The sequence below is a fragment of the Trifolium pratense genome, linkage group LG4 (assembly GCF_020283565.1).
Source record: "Trifolium pratense cultivar HEN17-A07 linkage group LG4, ARS_RC_1.1, whole genome shotgun sequence".
NCBI classification, from domain to species: domain Eukaryota; kingdom Viridiplantae; phylum Streptophyta; class Magnoliopsida; order Fabales; family Fabaceae; genus Trifolium; species Trifolium pratense.
Window position 1 is genome coordinate 25,795,058 of NC_060062.1, and position 24,550 is coordinate 25,819,607.

Below are 24,550 nucleotides of genomic sequence, written 5' to 3' on the forward strand. Positions count from 1 at the left end.
TTGGCCAATCCAATTTTTAAAAGGGCCAATTGAGATGAGCCAAAAAGATACAATTGATTTCCACATTTTTTTACATATGGAAAAGATAAACAGTTAACAATATAACACTATACATAATATCACATGACAAAACGTTTCAAGCATTGAACGTTTCTTTCTTTCTTTTTTTTAGTTTTTCTTTTTTAAAATTTGTTATTTAGTTGATAAAAAACTATTTTGTTTAGAAAACTTATATATTAGATAAAGGTTATCGTGAGATTTAATGATTAACTAAAAATTTTAGTTTTTGTCAAGTCCATAAACATTCAATTTATCCAATCCCAATCACAAATTTAGAATCAAACACCGTACAACATGATTTATCATGTTCAATAACATATTTTTCTACGAATCAAACGTACCCTAAAATACAGACTTGATGGGTTGATGTCAGTCAGCTGGATTAGATCAATTTTGAGAGCTCTACTCAAATTTAATATACAAGCTTGATGGGTCAATCTGTTGAACTAGATAAATTTTGACACTCTACTCAAAATCACTTGTGTGAAATAGACCCCACAAATTCTTATTTGAAATACACAAATATTTGAATAAACTTTTTTACTTTATACATTTGAAACGATACTAGAGGGTGTGGAAAGTAGTGGTTAATAAAAACAAAATTATTGGGCCTTGTATACCGACCTTGGGCCTTAAGGCCCATACTCCAACTCAAAACCCTAATTTCATCTTCTTCCTCACCTATATAAACTCCTTTGCACCCTTTCTCAATTTTAGGGCTTACAGTTCTATATTTTCAACGGAGCATCGCCGCATAAACCTTAAAACCTAAACAGAGTTTAAAGAGACAGCGCCGATCGCCGTCCACCTTGACGTAACACCGCGTCTAGGCACTCAATTTTGTCAAAATTCAAAAACCCTAGAAAAAATCTCAAAAATCATCATCAATGGCACCAAAAGCAACCAAAGCTGAGAAGAAGCAGAACTACGATTCCAAACTGTGCCAGCTTCTAGATGAATTCAATCAGATTCTTGTTGTTAATGCTGATAATGTTGGATCTAACCAGCTTCAGAGTATTCGAAGGGGTCTTCGTGGTGATTCAGTTGTTCTTATGGGGAAGAACACTATGATGAAAAGATCTGTGAGGATGCATGCTGAGAAGACTGGAAACAATGCTTTCCTTAACCTTGTTCCTCTCCTTGTTGTGAGTTTTTCATTCTTTAGCTTTTATCGTTTTGTTAATTTTGATTAAATATTTTTGTAGTTTAGTTTTAGTGATTTATGATATATAGTTTTAGATTTTGGCTGTTAATTTCTTTTAAAAAGGGCTGTTTTTCATAATAAAAATTTTATTTTTTAGATATTATCTAGTTAGGTTATTAGATTAGTTATTGTTAATGTTGATTAGAATAGTTATTGTTTGAGGTTTGTTAAGGATCTGAATTGTGTTTTGTTTATTGAAACAGGGAAATGTCGGTTTGATTTTCACCAAGGGTGACTTGAAGGAAGTTAGTGAGGAGGTTGCTAAGTACAAGGTAACGTGTGTTAAACATGATTGTCATATGTAATTGTAATGTTTGTTTTTTATTGTACCATGTTATTCTATGTTATATAATGTTGTTGCTTTTTCATGTTCATAAATTTTAATCATGACTTACTAGTTGTTAGCTGTGTTTAGGTTTGATTGGTTCAGTGTTTGTTAAAATGTATTTGAATGAATTTTCATACTCTGACTCGATAGATATTGGTTTTGATGTAAATCTATTTGTGTTTGTATTCATTTTCTCTATGAACAAATTTATCTTAAACCCTTGATATGATGTTGAATTTAATCTAAGTTATTTTTGTATATGTATTAGTAAAAGGCAAAACTAATTATACTTGAGACATCTATTCTTGGCTTAATCAATTTTTGATTCTAAACGACTGTTTGGTCTTCACCCACGGGATTCAATAAATCACAAATTTTAGTACCTTTTATTATTTAGCGCTCACTAGAGATTATTTTGTATGCTATTGCATCGCATGCCTCAAGTATGGAATGGATTTCTAAGTTGTTGCTCATAGGTTTTATTCTTCTCAATTTTCTCACTCTTCCATGTTTTTCTGTTCAACTTTACTGCCTGCCAATATTTTAGTTTATTATAATTTTGGGTTCTTTCTGGATTGTCAATATCCACATTTGCTTTGTGAATGCGGTTAACTTTTAGTCTGATGCAAAACAATTGCACTATCTTACGTGCTCGTTAGTCCTATTAATTTAATGATATTTCTCTTTAATCTGAATAGGTTGGAGCTCCTGCTCGTGTTGGTTTGGTTGCTCCAATTGATGTTGTTGTGCCTCCTGGTAACACAGGGCTCGACCCATCCCAGACCTCTTTCTTCCAGGTTTGTCATCTTGTTTGTTTTCAATAAGAACATTATAACCATGAATGTTATTCTAATCTTCATGTTTGTTTTCAAAACTTTAGGTGCTTAACATCCCCACCAAGATTAACAAGGGTACTGTGGAAATCATTACCCCTGTTGAACTCATCAAGAAGGGAGACAAGGTTGGATCTTCCGAAGCTGCACTGCTTGCTAAGCTAGCCATCAGGCCCTTTTCATATGGTCTTGTGGTCCTTTCTGTGTATGATAATGGCTCTGTTTTCAGTCCTGAGGTTCTTGATCTTACTGAGGATGACCTTGTTGCGAAGTTTGCCATTGGTGTTTCAATGGTTACTTCACTTTCGTTGGCCATCTCTTACCCAACACTTGCAGCTGCACCTCACATGTTCGTCAATGCCTACAAGAATGTTCTTTCTATTGCAGTGGTAACTGAATATTCTTTCCCCGAGGCTGACAAGGTTAAGGAGTTCTTGAAGGTATTGTCTAGGCTTTCGACTTAATAATGTTACACAGAATAATCATTATTTTCTTATTTCTTATTCGATAATTTATTATATATGCAGGACCCAAGTAAGTTTGCTGTAGCTGCTGTTGCTGCTCCTGCTGCCGCTTCCGGTGCCGCCCCTGCTGCAGCCAAGGAGGAGGAGAAGAAGCCTGAGCCAGAAGAAGAATCTGATGAAGAAATGGGTTTTGGTCTCTTTGATGAATAGATTCATTAAATTTACTTTAAGTACTTTAATTTTGGTTTGTTAGAATTGCTGAACCATCTAGATATTATTTTGCTTATGTCTTGTTTTAAGTACTTTAATTTACATTATGACTCCTTTTGGTAATGTTTTATTGAATTTTTGTTTACGTTACTTCTATGGAATTGCCAATGGAACTTGGTGTGTGTTTCTATCAAGTTAATAATGCTTAGCGAATTGATACCTTTGATCAATGTTGAGTGTGTTGTGGTTGATTAATCACCCCCACTGCTTGACTGTTGTCAAATTGAGAATTTACTCAGTTTCAGTGTTGTTTGGCTGTGGCTGAAGTGGTTTTGATGAACACATTTTCAATGTTATTAGAAAAATATGACATAGTTTTGCTTAAGATCTAAAACGTCTGATAGTGTTGCTGAAGATTGGGTATTGGTGTACCCCTCATTGATTAAGGTGACATTTGACATATGCTTGTTTGAATAAACCAAGTTAAATTTGATTAATAATATATACTCTCTTCGTCTCAAATTGAGTGACACAGTTGATTGTTTCACATATGCTGATGTATAATTTTAACGATTAATATTTTTAATTATATTATAGTAAAAATTATAAAAATTTGATATTTTTAAAATACTCATCGAGATGAATTAAACATCTTATATGCTAATATTTATTTTTATTTATTAGTTGAAAAGTATGGTCAAAATAATATACTGTGGTTGACATACATCTAAATGCAAACATATAGTATAGTGAAAATACATCATATGAACACTCCGAACCAAGAGTATGCCCAACGGTGGATTTTGTAAAATTCGTATTCGTTATAATGTTATTTATGACTGGTCTATCATAGACTACTTAATGAAGTGGTTCATATTAGAATTTACCTACTTTTATATGTTCCAAACCATATAAAGAAAAAAGTGCAAGGGGAGGTTTAAAATAACCAATCATAGAAACTCAAGCTAAAGAATTTACACTCATGCCTCTATCTTTTTTAACCTGTTGCAATATACCCCTACGCTGCTGCAGCAAAAGCAAACCAATCGGCTTTCTTTCCTATGATTATACTCAAATAGTTAATGTCAGAGACTTATATACATAGGATAAATATGAAAAGGTCATAATTGAATACCACAATATTTTTTTAACATAAAAGTCTTTTAAAATCCTTTAAATAACATATTTTCACATTTGGTTTAGGACACAAGCATGATTCACAAAAATGAAACTTTGATCATTTTATTCTAAAACCTGATCTTTGAGTAGTAAATTATTTATTTTTGGAATTTTGAATAATTTTTAATGATATGGAATGACATTTTTTTTATTGGCATTATTATTCATATTTTATGTGATAATTTTTATTTTGTCAAAAAAAATATTTATTTTTAGTCACATATTTTACCCGTGCTTGGCACGGATTCGGATACTAGTTATCAAAATAGAAGAAAGAAATCATGCAAAGAAGAAAAAGCAGAGAAGAAAAATGCAAAGAAGAAAGGGGCAAAAATTAGGGTTCCTGAATCAAAGTTGTGATTGAAGGACAAATCACACAAAGAAGAAAGAAGATGTCGAGTAGCAAATGTGGTAGCGGTTCGTCTTCTTCGGGTGGTGCCAAATACCCATGGTGATGACCAAAGCCAAAACGAGCGAGAATTAAGGAAGGCTATTCTGAAACGAGTGACATGTGAGTTGTTTATATGGGACGATGAGTTTGTACCAGATGCTAACTCAATGGAAACATCAATGGAAGAAAGGAAGAATGTTGCAGTTGGACGTGCTACTGCTGCAAGACTGTAGCAAAGATCGTGAATGATATTGAATTGAATAACTCACGAAAAAGAACTCTGCGATTTAAAGAAGATGAACATAAACTCTTTCTTATCCTAACTTTCAATTTCAGTTAACCCCTTACTGTCAAAATAAAATTAACCCCTCTGCGGTTTGAAGAAGATGAACATAGACTCCATGTTTTTCTTCTTTGCATGATTTCTTTCTTCTATTTTGATATTTTATTTTGTTTTTTTTTTTTAAATCTATTATATTAACTTTTATTTTGGTAAGTAAATTAACTTTCTATTTCTATTTTTTAATTTTCTAAATCTGACATGTTATTTTTCATTTTTTTATTTTTAAATGAAAATGACATGTTAATTCCACGTCATCAAACATTTTAGTCAGCATCTGCCAAATCATCAGCTATTTGACATGTCAGCCAGAAATTAACCTCAAGGACCTTTCTAAAAGTTGTGGTATTTTGTAGGGATTAAAATCAAACTTTTTTTTTTAAAGTTATGATATTATTCTTGTTATGTTATCTTGTACAAACTTTGAAGTTAAGTATTTTAAGAGACAAGTGAATTTGGTTGCTCATACGCTGGCTAGGGCGGCCAATTCTTGGTCTAGTTTCAATAGATTTGAGATTACTCCTTCATGTATTGAATTTTGGTGATTAATGAAATGCATTAAGTTTGTTTCATTCAAAAAAAAAATCAAACTTTTTTTTCAAGAGCTAAAATCAAAACAAGCCGTAATTGCAGTGACTGTTTTCATATTTAAGCCTTTTTTTTTTGTCTAAATTACACTTCTGAGTAAGAGACTCGGCGGCAGCAACCAAAATAAAAAAAAAACCCAAGTCACACATAGGATAAATATAAGGACAAAACTTATATGTATTGTTTTGGGTGTAGTTGTTTCCGTTCCCCTCACAAAAAGGTGGTTTTTTGTGTTTTTAAATAAAAATAACCACCTCCATGTATCTAGTACAGTAAGAACTGTGTATAAGACACTGTACATAAGTTTAGTCCTAAATATAAAATCTACTTGAAGTCTATAAAAATTGACACCTCTCCTCTCACTCTAAAAACTGATTTCATAAGAATGAGTTATGCCCAATATAAAAATCTAAGATGATATCAAAGCCTTTTCAAGATTCGTTTAGCCAGCTCCTATAAGATTTTCGATATCAAATCACCTAATATTTATATCCACACATCAAACCCAATTGTGTTAGACGTGAGGGTAAGTGTAAGACTATCACATTGAATTGATGATCCAAAGATATGTTTATAAGTGAAACAATCGTAACCTTAACAAGCTACTTTTATATAGTTGATTTAGGCACAACCTAAATTATAAGATAGTATCGAAGTCTATCCACTCATACCACTCACAAGTCACATTTTATATTCACATGTACACCAAGTTCAGTTACTATTGGACGCAAGAGGTTGAATTAGAAAAAGAAAATTCAAGTCCCGCATAAGATAAAGATAAAAATGTACCTAAAATTTATAAAGAGTGATATTTCCTCACCTCACAAACCAATTTTGTAAAGATGAATTAAACTTAAACCTAATATAATGATTTTTTTAAAAAAACAAACTAAATGATTTCTTCTTTATCACAGGTCACACTTTGCATATATCTCCTTGTGTGTTTAATATATTATTTATCATATATAGATTTTTTTTTGTTGATAAATCATATATAGATTTATTGTATTAGATTAGATGGATGCATTGTTTGACAATGACGCAATCAAATGTCTATTGACCCAACAATATTCCTCTCTTAGATGCTTTCTAACCATTTCCTCTGTCGTATTCACTTCTTTAATTTCCCTCAAACTTCATAAGTCTAAATTAATTGTGATATGAATTCTAGACTTTTTCTTTTGACATTATGGATTCCAGACTTGAGCTGCACACAGCTGCACACTATTTCTACTCAAAAGTTTTATTCAATTACCATTATCTAACAAATATACAATAAATATAAATTTTTTATTTTTTTAAATATTTTTTATATGTTTCGGATTCCGTGTTGTGAGTAGAAAGAGTATCGAATACGAATTTTATAAAATTTACCGTTAGATTGAAAGTTTATATCATATAGATCATCCATAAAAAAATTTAGAATAATTGAAAATCATTTGTATGTTGTTGACAACCATCAAAATTTACGGTTAAATTATTATTCCAAAATTTGATGTTCATATATCATTACTACTACCTCCTCTTAGAAAGAGTAATGAATGTGCCGATTGGCTTGCGAAGACAGAAGCCTCCTGCAATGATACTTTGAAGATTTGGAATAGTTGTCCTCCTCAACTCAATCTCGTGTTGATGACTGATGTTGTGGGTGTTGCTCGTCCAAGAGCTTAGTTTCTTTTCTCTTTTTGTTCTTGTACTAGTTTTTAGACCCGTGCTCTCGCACCGATGTATTTTTTATTTTTTTTTTTAAAAAATTATAAGGATTTTTTTATTTTTATTTAAAGTAAACAAATAAAATAAGAGAAACTTATAGAACTGAGTAACATTGATGAACCTTACATCTACATTTATGCGGGACAGAGCTTTAAGCAAGTAAGATAATCCGCCGATCCAAAATACTGAAAATGATTTTTTTTTTCTTTTCATATTGACAACCCTATTCCAACAGAAAGGCAAACGTTTTTTTTTTAAGGAAACGGAAAGCCAGACAATATATATAGCAAAAAAATGTAAATCAATGATACCATAACGAAAGTTTAAATATAATAAAGAGTTAAATCTATACCTATATATAAAGAGGATACAAAATTTTTTTGTGTGAATTTTTAATAATACCAACAATACCCTTGACTTTTTTTTAGCAACAAAAATATTTTATTAACAAACTCACCATAACATAAGACATGTTTTTTTTTTACATAAATTTACATAATAGATACAAATAAGTGCGGAACGCGCCCTGTCTGGTCGCTAGTAGAAATATAAAATAAATTTCCTTTATTCAGATTTTTTGCATGGTTTAACTTCATTATATTTGAATTATTTATAAATGAAATTGATTGGAAAAATAATACTTATTATAAAATAAAATAGCTGATCATCTAAAAAAAAGTGAATATTTGGCCATCTCCGATGAAGAATAGTGTTTTTTAATTTATTTTTTTTGGTTTACAACGTAGTAGAGGATCGAACCCATTACCTCATGCATACTACCCAAATCTCACACCACTAAATTCTGCCCGCAGTTAAAAAAAACTCGTACACATCCCAATACCCGCATGGATAACATTTTTTGCACTCGTGCCCATACTGTATGGGTACCAAAGTACCGAGTTAAAGCATGCACAAGATAATCAAACACCATATAAAGTCTACGTAATTAATGTATTAATTAAATTAAAAAACCACTTATGCCAAATTAGGTGACGTGGCATAGCTTAAACAAAGCTACAGTATGCATTTCTAAGTTTCCTTTTTGTGAAGTGTATAGATTGTTTGTTTTATTTTCCATCTCATAAAAAAAAAAAAAAACCTCCTCTCTTTTCTTTTTGACTGTTCACATATGTTCTGATAAAAACTCAAAGGGGTTGTATTATTGATTATTGAATGTGATTACACTTGATCCAATCCCAACAACCCTGGGAGTTTTATAAGTCAGAAGTTCTCTCTCTCCTTTCAAATGAAAGTATGAAGCTATTTATAAACCACTTAGTCTTCTTCTCCAAGCTAAAATTCCTATAAATCCGGTCCTTAACGTCTTCTTCGGCGGTACAACGTGAAAGTAGGAATGATAACCTTGTTCTCCAAGCTATGGCGGTTATGGGAAGTTGATTTCTTTCTTCTCAAGTCAACAGTTAACATAGGGAAGAAGGAGATATTTATGCGAGACGGGATTACCCTTTTGGGCGTTGCCACGCTGTTGTTAGCCACGCCTTGGCCACTTATCGCCTAATGGATATTTAGGGTTTGCTTGATTTGGGCCAGTCCTCCTTCTGATATTAATTGGGCTTACTGGATATGTCCTTAAGCCCATTGCCCAGTCCACAGCCCCCCAAGCACGAAGTCCAAAGGAGTGAAGTGCTTGAATGTAATTCGAATTTTCCCTCTCAATGTTGTGGCGCGAAATAAATTTTGTCACGTCTTCTCCCACTTTCTGGCGCACGTTCTTATGTTCATACGCCATATCTATCAACCGTTTCCCCACTTACTGCTACCACGATGAGATTTTTTACCTATAAATGAAGCGTCCGATGACATGATCGATTTATCCTTTCTCACTTGCTCAATTTTTGAAGACCTCTGTTCAAAATCATGTCTCCCAAAAATCCTTCCTTTGAATGTGGTCAATCTCCCGCTTCTCCCGTCATCAAGCGGCTCCGGCGTATGCTGACCATAAGTACGGAGGAGCTAATGGATGATTTTGGTGAATTTTCGGAATTCGTCAAAGAGCTTAATGACTATTGCTGGAGATTAACTAAGGAGGAGAAACGCTTTCTTGATAGTGTATTGCGTCTGGAGAAGGAGTTAAAGGATAGTGCTTCTTTTGTGATTGCCGTGGAGAACGTCAAGGAGTGCCATTCCGAAGTTACCGAAGCTGTCGATAGCCAGATAGAGATCACGAAGGAAACCATGGGCGTGCAGGAGGAGATTCTGGGAATATGCTTCAATGAGGAACGAAGGGTAGACGAACGTTTGGCGATGTTGAACAAAGAAATGAAGCCGCTTTTGAAGAGAAAGAGGGCTCTTCAAGGCGAGATTAGGGATGATGTTACTAAGCTGATTTCAAGGCGTCATTCTCTGGTGGATCTTTTGGACAAACAGGGCGAGCTGAAAGAAGATCTGAAGCCTATTGAAGAAAACATGGTGAAGGCGAAGAGGGTGAAACGGGCATTGGAGGAAATGCACCGTATCGCCGTCGCCGATGCTGGTGAATTGGGGAGTTCTACCATACCATGAAGTCTTTGCTTGCTCGCCTTTCCGTTTACGCCTTTCATTCTTATGTTTGTAATTTGCTTCTGTATTTTGGGACTTTTGTTGTTTTCATTTCGTATCTTTGCTTCCGTTGTATTCCCTTTGCGAAAATTTGAACTTTAAGCATTTTCTTTTCCTTATGTGCTGTTCTTTAATTTCTTTTTAGTGTCGCCTCCTTTTGCAGTCTTCAATAACTTAAATGGGTCAAACTTTGACTCCTTGGAAATATGAGGATGACACTTTTCGAGATAGTCAAAACACAGTGGTTGTGACCGTCCAAGCATTAACTACGACCGTTAATAACGATGCTAAGGTTAAAAATCGGCTATAAATATCACCTGCTAAAACTCATATTTTCATCAACTTGATTTGAATCCTCACGATGGAAAAGAAAAGTGCCAAAACACCCACTGCTGAGAAGTCTCATCCTCAGCGAAGGAAGAAAAGGGTGGAGGTATCCACCTCTAATTCCACTCGTTCCCGAAGGTCTAAAGAGGTCAAAGAAGTGGAAGTTATTATTCTTTCTTCTGATACCTCTGATTCTGATAGCACAGACGAGGATTATTCTTCGTTCCTGGAGACCTATGTTCCTCCTGAGCTTTCTTCTCGTGCTTCTTTATCGAGTGAAGAAGATGGATCCCGGATTACCGTGGAATCCAAGATGACCTTTCCTGAGCCTGCGCAGAAGGATTCAGAGTCTGATTGATAGGATTTAGGACTAGTCTTTTCTTTGCAACTTTTGTTTTCCATCGTTGTACTTTTATTTTTCGTCATTAATAAAGACTCTTTTTCCTGTCTGAAACAGAATGTATTGTTTTAGCTTAACTATACATTTGGTCCCTTACGTTTATTTTAGGTTTCAATTTGGTCCCTTACGTTTAAAAAGTATTAATTTGGTCCCTTACGTTTATTTTAGGTTTCAAGTTAGTCCTTTCCGTCAATTTTGTCACATGTGGCAGTCAATTTGCATATGTGGACTGACACGTGGCACTTGGACACGCTGACACGTGTACTGTTCAAACGGTGTTAGTGAAAAAACTAACAGAAAGGACTAACTTGAAACCTAAAATAAACGTAAGGGACCAAATTGATACTTTTTAAACGTAAGGGACCAAATTGAAACCTAAAATAAACGTAAGGGACCAAATGTATAGTTAAGCCTATTGTTTTTATGTTTCGTTTTTGTCTTGGCCTTGAATTCTTTCCTTTTGGGCGCTGCCCTTGTTCTCTTTGTTACGCCTTAAAAGGCGAGATTCTTATCCTTGGCGTGGTCATTCCTGAGGCGCTGTGCGTCTTGCGGTAGAACTTAGGCGAGTCTAACTTCGCCCCTAGGCGTTGTTATTAACTATCTGACGATAAATCTTCTAAAATTTACTCTCGAGATACGCACTTTTGACACGTATATGATCTGACGATGCGTGTGATGTTACCTGTTCCAACTTTAAAACTTTGATTCAGACGAAAGGGTTTTAAAACTTTATAAGTATGACTTCCATTCATTCATTTTACTTTACTTCTTCTAACGGATCTTCATCCTCAGTCGCGCTCTCTTCTCCATATTTCCGACGAATCTTCTCAACGGTTTTCGTTTAGGACGACTCCAATCCCTTGCTCGAAGTTTTCATCAGTTTCTTAAGGTATTTCATTTCATACCTTTCCTCTTCTCGCTAATTAGGTCTGTCCTGAGTAGGAACCCTAATAATTTTTTCTGATTAGATTTAGAAAAAATGGTTATTTTGAGGGAGTTAGATGGTAATGAGGGGAGAGTTCCTGTTTCTTCTCCTGATTATCTCGAGTGGGCGCGACAAGTTCGCGCCCACTATACTAGGGCTAACGGCGTTCTTAATAGCCGAGGATTCTACTCGGAATTGTGGGGTTTTGATGTTGGGAGTAGTAGTAGTAGTAGTGATAATGATAGCAGTAGTGATAGCGGTAATGACAGTGATTGCGTCATAATCTCCCCTTCCTCTTTCACAGGAAAGCGGAAGAACCCTTGTCGAGACCTGGTCGTTGCTGGTTATACTCCCGTCACCATGGAAGTCTCTTCAAAGTATACCAGTACGGAAATGGTGAGAAGCTTTAGGAAAGCCGTCAAGCTCTCTAACCCCTCTCATGAAGATTCTATTATAACCGAGCCTGTCAGAGAGGACGAGTTCGTATTTGCCAAAAATGACACCCCGCCAGATTATTTCTACCTCTATACCAACGTGATCCAACCCCTCAACATCTGGTTGCCTTTTACTTCCTTTGAGGCAGAGATGTTGAAAGTTCTTAATGTCGCCCCCACCCAACTCCATCCTAACAGTTGGGCCTTCATCAAAGCCTTTGAGGTAATGTGTTTAGGTTTTGACCTAAAACCCTCAATTGGCGTTTTCTTCTCCTTCTACCAAATAAAAAACTTAAAACCTCGATCTCTGGTTTCCCTTAGCAGTCAACCTAACCGTCGTCTCCTAAGTCTATATGCCTCCAATTTCAAAAACTTTAAGGATTCTTTCTTTCGGGTTCGCTGTGGCGATCAACTCCCGGATTTGATGTATGACGAGGTAGATGATCCTCTGTTTCCCTTCTACTGGACTGATAACCCTAGACTTATCAAGGGAACCATCTTTGAGGCCTTGAGTGATTTTGAGCAAGACACAGTCAATTTTCTTGATTCCTATGCCCTCATGGATTCTGGTGAAATTCTTAAGTATGAGGGTAATGGTGAAGCCTTGGAGGAGTACTTACGTAAGTAATAAGTTTGCACCCCTTTTTTTTTTGTTGTCTTCTTTTTTTTTTTTTTTTTTTGTTTCATATTGATTTCGCCTCGCTGCTGATTTGTACTTTTGTCATCTTCGTTTTTTTTTTTTGCAGAGAGAATGAGGACTATTTCCAATGAGGAGAGGTTAGCCTTCTTGGCTAAAGCTCGCCAGCAAAAGGCCAAAACCGACGTTGCTGTTGCCGACCCTTTGAAACAGCTGCAAGTGGAGGAAGCTGTTTCGAAAGAGGGGCGGAGCAAGAAAAAACATGATGGGCGAATCCGCGTTGCCATCCCAGGGAAAGAGAATCCTGCTGCTGGGGTATCGGAGAACGTGGTCACCGCCCCACCTCCTGCCAAAAAGCAAAAGGTCAAGGATACTTCTCAAACTGCCAGTGGTGTCGCCAAAGATAAGGGCGTGGCTTCTAGCTCTTCTCAGCTTCCCAGTGATGACGCCGCTGCTGCTGCTTCCCTCTCCTGGAGCTCCTTTGATCCCTTGGAATTTATCGAGAGAGGAGTGACCATGGTAGGTGACATGACTCGCTTCACCAACACTTCGACAGAGGATTTGAGGAAGAAAGCTCTGGAGTACGAAGTCAAGGGTACTCTTCTCAACTATTTGCTGACAAATCGCCAGGAGCAGGAAGTTCTAGAAGCAAGGCGAAAGGTGAAGACGGTTGATGATAATCTTGCTGATATTGAGAAGAGATATTCTGAGACCAAGACGAAGTTGGAGGAGGATATTCAAAAGCTGAAGAAAGATCAAGAGGGCGAGGAGGAGAGGCTAAAGAAGGAGTATGAAGAGAAACTGGCCAAGGTTAAGGAAAGCTATGCCGCTTCCGAGACCAAGCTCAAGGAGAATGCTGCTGCTCAGGATGAGAAGATTTCGAAGCTTTCCAAGGAGAGGGATGAGGCGGTACTCTTTGCAGGAACCTTGGGTGACGAAAAGGCTAGGTTGGAGAATGACGTCACTGAGCTTCAACTCTACGCCGCCAACCAGTATGATGAAGGTTTCTCCTTTGCTATTGAGCAAGTCAAGTTGTTTTTTCCGGATTTAGATGTTGGGCGCCTAGGCGAGGCTGATGCGATGAACCGGATTGTTGATGGGAAGCTCGTCCCTTATGTTCCTCCTGAATGAATGCTCTCCCTCCTCTGTTGTAATGAATTTGTTATGCCCTTTGTGGCTTTTGTAATTAATTTGTACTCCCTTTTGTGGCTTGAACACCTTGCCCTCCGTAGGGTCTTTATTAACTTCTTTACTTACTTGCTTTCTTGTCTTCATAATATTGCGGATACGTTTCATAGTACGTTGTGAGGTAACGCCCTCTATCGTTCTCGCCTTTGAAACTTTTAACCTTGCACCTGCGATGTCTTTGACTTTTTAAGTATAATTATGAATAACTTTATACCTGATGCCTTTTTTGGTGGTTACAATTGTTTTGGCGTTGTGATGAATCGCCTTGCTTTGGTTATGTATAAGCTTTTTCTGGCGGCGTCAATAATCTCGCCTTTCTTCGCTGTATCTTTCCCTGACACCCCCTATGGGTAACGCCAAAGCGTTTCAACTTGTCTTTTTCTGACGCCCTACTCGTAAGATTTACAGGTAGCGCCGAAGCGTTTCAACTTGTCTTTTTCTGACGCCCCCTACTCGTAAGATTTACAGGTAGCGCCAAAGCGTTTCAACTTTACACTTGGTTCAGCGCTCACATCTGAGTTGATCTTTAATTAAGATTCAGAGCTCAAGTTTGAGATAACCATTTTTTTTTTGCTGGTTCAGCGCTCACATCTGAGTTGATCTTTAATAAAGATTCAGAGCTCAAGTTTGAGATAACCATTTTTTTTTGCTGGTTCAGCGCTCACATCTGAGTTGATCTTTAATAAAGATTCAGAGCTCAAGTTTGAGATAACCATTTTTTTTTGCTGGTTCAGCGCTCACATCTGAGTTGATCTTTAATAAAGATTCAGAGCTCAAGTTTGAGATAACCATTTTTTTTTTGCTGGTTCAGAGCCCGTAACTTAATCAGGTTGACCTTTATTGGCGTAGATATTTTGTCTGTGAAAATAAACATGCATAAAAATAAAAACCCCTGAAATTTTGAAATTCAATGAGCCTCAATAAAAACTCCCGTTTGCACAGGAGAAAAGAGTGTCTCATTGTTTTTATTTATCGATGAAAATGGTTCTTGTACATCATTATTTTAAATAGTGCTGAAAAGAAATAGATTTTACTTATTCTTCCATCAATGGTGTGACGCTCTGTGGCTAACTGTAGTAGAACTTCAAGTTTGCTATATTCCACGTTCTGGGCAGAGTCTTTCCTTCCATTGTTTCTAAGCGATATGCTCCTCCTTCAAAGGCTTCTTGTACACGAAAAGGGCCTTCCCAGTTTGCAGCGAATTTTCCTCCTTTGTCCTTTCCCATGGGTCTTTTCAACACTAAATCGCCTTCTTGAAACTTTCTTTGTCTGACTCTGGTATTATAACGCCTAGCGGCTCTTTGCTTTATGGCGAATTCTCTGAAATGTGCTCTTTCCCTTTTTTCTTCAATCATGTCTAGATTCTCTTCCAGGGCTCTATTGTTTTCTTCTTGCGTTATGGTTTCTCTGCGCCAACTAGGAGGATCTATCTCTACAGGGATCATTGCGTCTGAACCATAGACCATTGTGAATGGTGTTTCTCCTGTTGATGATTGGGGGGTAGTGTGATACGACCAAGGAATAGGCGAGATGTGGGCTACCCATGCCTCGCCTTTGCTAGCTAGCCTCCTTTTCAATGCCCTTAGTATAACCTTATTCGCTGACTCCGCTTGTCCGTTGGCCTGTGGGTGCTCCACCGATATAAAGGTATTTTGGATTCCCTTGCTTCGACAGAACTCTACGACCCTTTCACTGGCGAACTGGGTGCCGTTATCTGATACAATATACTTGGGCAAACCAAACCTGCAAATGATTTTCTTCCAATAAAAGATTTTAACCTGTTCCGCCGAAATACTAGACACTTCTATCCATTTTGTAAAATAATCTACGGCTACGATGATCCATCGCGCCTGTTGGTAACCAACCGGAAATGGACCAACGATATCCACGCCCCACATGAAAAAAGGCCATGGGGATAATACTGACTTCAATGGCTCTCCTGGTACGTGATGCAAATTAGCGTGTCGTTGGCATTATCGCAGTTTCTTACGTACATGGCGGTATCATCATGTATATCCAGCCAGTAAAAACCTGCTCTTAATATCTTTCCTGCTAAAGCTCTTGAACCAATATGGCTGCCGCACGAACCCTCATGCACTTCAGACATAATGTGTTTTGCTTCTTCATTGCTAACACACAGAAGGAGGGGGGATGCGAATCCTCTTTTGTATAGCTTATCTCCGACCATGGAGTACCATGCCGCCATCTTTTTTAATTTGAACGCCTTTTCCTTTTCTTTTGGGAGTTCATCCTTTTGGAGGTATCGGATTATGGGTGACCTCCAGTCTTCCTCTTCTATCACCATCATCAGATCTTCTCCGCTAATGCTGGGAGTTTTGATAGTTTCTTGGATAACGGTTCTATGACTCCCTGGTTTTTTCGTGCTTGCCAACTTTGACAATAAATCTGCTCTCATGTTCTGCTCGCGGGGAACATAAACTAATTCGAAAGAGTTAAAGCATTTAGCTAGACTTTGTACCCCCTCCACGTACTTGATTAATTGTGGCTCTTTCGTTTGAAATTTTCCCGATACTTGGTTGGTGACCAATTGGGAATCACTCATGGCTTTCAGATCCTTCACTTCCATATCTTTCGCTAACTTGATTCCTGCTATCAAAGCTTCGTATTCAGCTTGGTTGTTGCTAGCTTTAAAGGCGAAGCGTAATGATTATTCTATCATAACGCCATCTGGTCCTTCCAATACTATTCCAGCTCCACTTCCCCGTACGTTGGAGGCTCCGTCAACTGATAGGGTCCAAGGCGAAGCTTTTTCAGTTGTTGGTGGGGTAGACATTTCTAATACAAAGTCGGCCAACCTTTGGGATTTGATGGCCCCTCTAGGTGAGAAGATGATGTCAAATTCTGACAACTCAACGGACCATGCTACCATCCTTCCCGCTAAGTCTGGCTTCCCGAGGACGTTCTTAATAGGGTAATCTGTCCTAACAACTATTTTGTGGCTTTGAAAGTATTGTCTTAACTTCCTAGCCGTGACAACTACCGCGAGAGATAACCTCTCGATCCTCTGATATCTTATCTCCGCTCCTCTAAGGGTTCTACTTACAAAGTATATGGGCTTCTCTTCGCCCTCTACTTCTTGAACCAAAGCTGAACTTAAGGCTCTATCAGAAACTGCAAGATAAAGGTAAAGGGTATTGCCTGGTAATGGGCGCGCCAAGATGGGAGGAGATGCTAAGAATTCCTTTAGTTGTTTGAAGGCTTCTTCGCATTCAGGCGTCCATGAGAAGCTTTCGTTTTTCTTAAGAGATGTGAAGAAGTGAAAACCTTTCTCGCCCGCGCATTATAGGAATCTGGACAACGCCGCTATTCTGCCTGTCAACGTTTGGACCTCTTTCACGGAAGTAGGGCTTCTCATGTCTATGATGGCTTGACATTTTTCAGGGTTGGCCTCTATTCCCCTGTTGGTGAGAATGAACCCTAGGAACTTCCCTGCTTGCACTCCGAAAGAACATTTTGCTGGGTTTAACCTCATGTTGTATTTCCTTACCGATCCCAGGATGTCCAAAAGATCTTCGTCGTGCTGGTTTTCTTCGGAAGTTTTCACTACTATGTCATCAATGTACACTTCCAGGTTCTTTCCTATTTGTTCGGAGAATACCCTGTCCATCAACCTTTGATAAGTCGCCCCTGCATTCTTCAGCCCAAAGGGCATAACGTTGTAGAAATAATTGTAGGTGTTAGACATAAAGGTTGTATGGCGGGCGTCTGCGGGATTCATCTTTATTTGATTATACCCGGAGTAGGCGTCCATGAAGTTTAACATTTTGCATCCGGAAGCGCCGTCTATCAACCTGTCTATGTTGGGCAAAGGATAGGGGTCTTTGGGACATGCCTTATTTAGATCCGTAAAATCAACACACATCCTCCACTTTCCATTGGCCTTTTTCACCATGACAACATTTGCTAACCACGAAGGGTATTTGATTTCCTCAATGAATCATGCTTCTTTTAACTTCTCTACTTCTTCTGCTATCGCAGCTCGCCTTTCTTCTCCAACCTTTCTCTTTCTTTGCGAGATTGGTTTAATGCTGGGCGATATCGATAGCTTGTGGGTGATCACCCCTTCATCTATCCCTGGCATGTCTGAAGGCTTCCACGCAAATAGATCAGCGTTATCCTTCAGGATTTTGATGATTTTTCCTCTCTCTTGGTGAGATAACGCTGTCCCTAAACTGGTTGTCTGGTGTGGGTGTTCGCCAATTTGGACTTGCTCCAGGTCCTCTATAGGACTTACTCTTCTGTCTTGGAATTCTTCTCTGGGATCCATATCTGAATTTTCAATGATGTTTATGCCACCCGGAATTGTGGCTTGTCTTCCTCCGGATACTCCACTTGAATTGGAGGTTTTATGTCTTATCCTTAGACTGGACTCATAGCACTTTTTGGCGAGTATTTGATCGCCTCTAACTGTTCCTACTTCTCCATTATCTAGAGGATATTTAATCGCTAGGTATAGGGTGGACATGGCCGCACCCAAGGTGTTGAAAGCAAGTCTTCCTATGATAATGTTGTAGGAGGTGAATGGAGTTTTGACTACCAAATATCGCACTTTGATGGTTTTGGCGTTACTCCCCTCTCCAAAGGTAGTGAGTAATGAGGCGTAGCCCATTACGTCTACCTGCTCCCCGGAAAATCTGACTAAAGCTCCCGCATATGGCTGCAATTGCTCCTCCGCTAATTGCATGGCCTTGAAGGCTTCCCAGTACATAATATCCGCTGAGCTTCCTGAGTCAATCAGTACTCTCTTTACGTCGCAGTTCAGGATTTGGACTTGTATTACCAGAGGGTCATCATCATGAGGTGCCACCTCCAGTCCATCCTTTGCCGTGAATGCCAAATCCGGGACGGCGAGTGGTTGTGGCTGTCTCACGAGGTATATCTCTGAGATTGCGCGGCGCACATATCGTTGCCTCGCCGAGCTTGACTCACCTCCTCCTGAGAATCCCCCCGCTATTGTATTCACAGAGATCCTTTCTTTTGGAGGTTCTTTTCCGGACCCAGGAATATTTCGTGGTTCTTGCCTGGGGATTTTGGGCACGACGACTCGGCCTTGTGCTGCGTCTTCAATGAACTTCCGGAGGTGGCCGTTTTTGATCAACTCCTCGATCAAATCTCTTAGGCGGAAACACCTCTCCGTAGAATGACCTCTGCATCTGTGGTAGGAGCACCAAGCGTTGTCGTCGAGCCCCATGGGATTATTGTTGGTTCTTTTGGCGGGGAGGTTTGCCAAACCACTGGCGAGAATTTCGCTTAACACGTAAGCTTTTGAAGTATTTAATGGCGTAAACTCTTCATTGGCGGGATGGTTCCTGAACTCTCTCCTTGATGGTTGATGGTAGGGCTCACCATGACGCCTTTTCCATGAGTCTCCCTGATGGCTTCTAGTCTTTTGTCGTTGGTGTTCTGGCGCTTTTGTAGCACGGCCCACATATTCCTTCTCCTTGGCATCTCTTTGCCTTTTCTCGGCGTTGCTCTCTTCGCCCTTTATGTAACACTCCGCTCTCTTGTTTACCTCCTGCATTGATGAGGCTGGTTTTTGGGCTAAGGATTCGTTGAAATGCCCTGCTCTCAGTCCATTGTGGAAAGCCGCCACGAACATCTCTTGGTTTGGATTTGAAACCTTAATGGTGGCCTCGCTAAATCTGGCGAGAAAGCTGCGTAATGATTCGCTGTGGTTTTGGCGAATGGAAAAAAGGCTAGTTGACGTGACTTTCATGTGTTTTGATCCGGCGAATTGGTGGATGAACTTTTTGTGAAAATCAGCGTAACTTTCTATTGAATTCCTTGGAAGGTTCATGTACCAACGCAAGGCTACATCCTTGAAGGTACCGGCTAGTAGTTTACATTTTAGATGTTCCGGAGCGTTGATTATGGCAATTTGTGTTCCTATTGCCATCAAATGCTCCCTAGGATCGGTTTTTCCGTCAAAAGTAGGAAGGTGAGGAACCTTTATTGCTTCTAAGACTTGGGTATCCCATAAGTGCTGTGCCAAAGGCTGTACGTCCATGACGCACTCTCCTTCCTCCTCCTCTGAAATCATCTTCGCTTTTTCTTTCTCGTGTGTTCTTTCAGCCTCAATGGCCGCAATCTGAGTCTGCAAACGCCGTATTTCCACGACGGCGGCTTGCAAAGTGTTGACACTAGAATTGTCGTTATTTCCGTGTTCTCCAGCCATGTGGAGATGTTTGATTTTTGTCTAGTTTGATGTGGTAGGCTAGGATCAAATGTTTTTACCGCAGCCCCACGGTGGGCGCCAAAATGTTCTGGTAAAAACTCAAAGGGGGTTGTATTATTGATTATTGAATGTGATTACACTTGATCCAATCCCAACAACCCTGGGAGTTTTATAAGTCAGAAGTTCTCTCTCTCCTTTCAAATGAAAGTATGAAGCTATTTATAGACTACTTAGTCTTCTTCTCCAAGCTAAAATTCCTATAAATCCGGTCCTTAAGGTCTTCTTCGGCGGTACAACGTGAAAGTAGGAATGATAACCTTGTTCTCCAAGCTATGGTGGTTATGGGAAGTTGATTTCTTTCTTCTCAAGTCAACAGTTAACATAGGGAAGAAGGAGATATTTATGCGAGACGGGATTACCCTTTTGGGCGTTGCCACGCTGTTGTTAGCCACGCCTTGGCCACTTATCGCCTAATGGATATTTAGGGTTTGCTTGATTTGGGCCAGTCCTCCTTCTGATATTAATTGGGCTTACTGGATATGTCCTTAAGCCCATTGCCCAGTCCAACATATATTAAGAAAGATTTGTTTTGAGAAAAATACATAATGAAAGATATTTCTTTTTGATAATCTTTTGTTGGATAGAATTTAGACAAATATATATTATATTTAACCATTTCACACATATTTAGAACAAATTATAAATAAGGGTATTTATTTTGCCAAATTATTTTTATTAATTACTAGTGTGTGATTTTATGTTTAATATTAATTTTTACCTTCTAAAATAAAATAATAATATCAATAAAAGATATATTTATTAACTAAGCAGTTGATAGAAATATTATAATATATATATGAGTTAAAAATCAAAGTCGTTATAGGAAAATGATAAAAGGTACGAATTAGTCAAAGCAGGAAATATAAGAAGGTTTATTTTCATGAATAGATGCCCCCATGATTTCCACCAAATAACGAAACAAAAACTTCTTCACTAATTAAAAATTGACACATCATGTTTCTTGCAATTCTTGCCTTTGACTACTCGTACCATTTAGCATTTTTGGTCGTTATATACTTAGAGCATCATTATCCAAGAACTCAATATCCATTCTTTAAATGGGCCCTACTTATTATTTTATATTATTTCACATTTCCCGATTACATAAACAACTTAACTACATTTTCTAAATATCCATACAACCCACTAAAAACTCTAAAATGGGTCCCACATGACCCCACATTATATCTCATATTTATATTTTACATTAATATTTGAATTATTTATCATTTAATTAAAATAATTCAAATAATATATAAAAATACATTAAAATGAATCCAAGTAAATTAAAAATATATTAAATTATATTAAATAACAAAATACATAAAACTAATAATTTATAAGGAAAAACCTTAAAACAAATTCATAAACTTTAAAATAAATTACTAGCACAAAATACATGAAAAAGATAGATTTAAAACAATTTTCAATTATGGTTATTTTTAGGCCTAAAATGTTCCCATATATGTTCTACCAAGTCTTGTTGAAGGTGACGATGAATTTGCTTATCACGAACATGAAATCTTCTACATAAGAAATATTGAAAATCAATATTAGAAGCATCGGGTACTGCAGTTGCGTTGCCAAAATGATCATAAGAATAATCAAAATTGCCACCATATGTAGCACGTTCATCTTCAACAATCATGTTGTGCAATATGATGCATGTATCTATTATACGCTTTAGTGCATCCAAATGCCAAGATCGAGCCGGGTTGCGTATGATTGCAAATCGAGATTGAAGAACTCCAAATGCCCGTTCAATATCCTTTCTTTCACCTTCTTGATGTTGGGCAAACAATTTTCTCTTATCCCCTTGTGGCATTGGGATGCTTTTAACAAATGTGGCCCATTCCAGATAAATGCCATCTGATAGATAGTAGCCCATGTTGTATTTGGTATTAACAGTAAAATTTACCTCAAGAGCTTGCCCTTGGAGAACATCATTGAAGACATGAGATTGGTTTAGCACATTGATGTCATTGGATGAACCCGCTACTCCAAAAAATGCGTGCCAAATCCATAAATCTTGCGAAGCCACTGCTTCGAGCATAATAGTGGGTTTACCATGATCACCTCGAACATATTGTCCTTTCAAAGCAACGGGACAATTTTTCCATTCCCAATGCATACAGTCAATGCTCCCTAACATACTGGGAAAGTCGCGTGCCTCTCCCATCTGTAGAAGGCGTTCAACGTCTTCAGTAGTTGGCCTTCGCAGGTATTGTGCCCCAAATATGCTAATCACACCCCTTGTAAACTTATCAACACATTTTAGTGTTGTTGTTTCACCAATTCTTAAATAGTCATCCACACTATCAGCAGATCCTCCATAAGCCAACATACGAATAACAACAGTGCATTTTTGCAGCGGTGAAAGACTTGATCTACCTATTGCGTCAACCGTCATCCGAAAATACTCATCATGTTGACTGAGAGCTTCAACAATACGAAGGAACACATGTTTATGCATTCGATACCTTCGACGGAACTGCTCATCTGTGTATACCGGAGCTTCTGAAAAGTAATCATTGAATAATCGATTATGTTCCTCTTCACGATTCCTCTCTATATTCCTTCTTTGACGCCTCGGCCTGCTAGAGCTCACAACTCCTTCTTGCGCTTGAATTTCAAAGTAAAGTCTCACAAGTTCTTCATCGATGTCATCATTCATATAATCCATGAACATTTTTGCAATGTGGGAAGGATCGGAAGGATCCATGTGAAGAGAAATTTAATATTGAAGAGAAGTTTTGTGTAGAAGAATTTTTTTTAAAAAAAGTTAAAATTTAGGATAGATGTGAATGAAAAATTATGATAAAATTTGGTCTCTTTATACTAAAAAGGCTTAAATGCAGTTTTGCCCCTTCTGTTTTGATTAAATCGGAATTTTACCCCCTCTATTTTAAAACGCGGACTTTTACCCCCCTGTTTTATAATTTTTTGGATTTTGCCCCCCCTAATATTCTGCTTTCGAGTCACAACTTCAAAGCTTCGCACACAACTCAATTTGGATCAGTAATTCACCAAACGGATATCGAAATGACCGTAATCGAGTTATCTTTCCACAGAATCAAACCCCACTAAATTTGGAGTTACAAAGAGAGATTAATTACTGTTTTAGTGAAGGTATGTCCCCCAAAAATTCTGCACAAAATCTGCTTTCGAGTCACAACTTCAAAACTTCGCACAGAATTCCATTTGGATCCATAATTCATCAAACGGATATCGAAATGACTGTAATCGAGTTATCTTTCCACAGAATCAAACTCCACTAAATTTGGAGTTACAGAGAGAGATTAATTATCATTTTAGTGAAGGTTTGTCCAAATCAATTATTGTATGGAACTACTACTGGTATTTTTGTCATGTCTCTCACCCTGTAGCTCATTTTTCAATAGTATTTACATGTCCGGAAAACTAACGAAATTACCCTTGTTGTCATTTAAATTTCTTCAAATTTGGAGTTACGATGTGTTTGGTAGACAATGTTGAATTTGAAAGTCATAAGTAGATTTCTGCAAAATAAATAATTGGACAGACCTTCACTAAAACTGTAATTAATCTCTCTTTGTAACTCCAAATTTAGTGGGGTTTGATTCTGTGGAAAGATAACTCGATTATGGTCATTTCGGTATCCGTTTGGTGAATTATTGATCCAAATTGAGTTGTGTGCGAAACTTTGAAGTTGTGACTCGAAAGCAGATTTTTTGCAGAATTTTGGGGGACATACATTCACTAAAACGGTAATTAATCTCTCTTTGTAACTCCAAATTTAGTGGGGTTTGATTCTGTGGAAAGATAACACGATTACGGTCATTTCGATATCCGTTTGGTGAATTACTGATCCAAATTGAGTTGTGTGCGAAGCTTTGAAGTTGTGACTCGAAAGCAGAATATTAGGGGGGACAAAATCCAAAAAATTATAAAACAGGGGGGTAAAAGTCCGCATTTTAAAATAGAGGGGGTAAAATTCCGATTTAATCAAAACAGAAGGGGCAAAACTGCATTTAAACCTACTAAAAAAATAAAATATGACCGTTGCAATTTAACGTAAAAAAGGAGTTGTTAAATGCATTTTCAATGCACATGACCGTTGTGATAATACAATGCATTTTTAATGATTAAAAAAAAGAAAAACTATGGCTAAAAGAAAGTAGAAGCGTTACTACTAGTATGAACGTGTCTGCAACAAGGAATGTAATTGAAGGCTAAATATCCAAAGCACTCTGACATGTGCCTCTTGGCAAATGTGTTGACACGGTCTCAAATGCTCTTATATAGTATGTTCCTAAATCATGCGGAAGTTTATTGTGTAGGTGTATGGCCATGATTTATTAAAGAAGAATTTTTTGGTACACATTTTTTTTATGCATCTACTCCCTCTATCCTTAATTATAAACAAAAATCAATTTTTTTAGATTCATTGAATAACTAATGTATCTGACCTATATTATAGACCAGATACATCCGATTTGAATGAATCTAAAAAATAGAGTTTTACTTATAAATAA

At 37.6% G+C, this 24,550-nt stretch overlaps 2 protein-coding genes across 2 annotated transcripts; one reads left to right on the forward strand and one right to left on the reverse strand.

Moving 5' to 3' along the window:
- Nucleotides 1-757: 757 nt before the first annotated feature.
- Nucleotides 758-3,249, forward strand: LOC123919654 (60S acidic ribosomal protein P0). The gene is made up of 5 exons (XM_045971628.1): nucleotides 758-1,205; nucleotides 1,468-1,536; nucleotides 2,291-2,389; nucleotides 2,473-2,865; nucleotides 2,953-3,249. Exons 1-5 carry the CDS (start codon nucleotides 948-950, stop codon nucleotides 3,097-3,099), a joined length of 966 nt encoding a protein of 321 aa, XP_045827584.1. The 5' UTR covers nucleotides 758-947; the 3' UTR covers nucleotides 3,100-3,249.
- An 18,213-nt stretch (nucleotides 3,250-21,462) lies between these two features.
- Nucleotides 21,463-22,853, reverse strand: LOC123919682. The gene has a single exon (XM_045971654.1). It carries the CDS (start codon nucleotides 22,756-22,758, stop codon nucleotides 21,463-21,465), a length of 1,296 nt encoding a protein of 431 aa, XP_045827610.1. The 5' UTR covers nucleotides 22,759-22,853.
- Nucleotides 22,854-24,550: the final 1,697 nt, after the last annotated feature.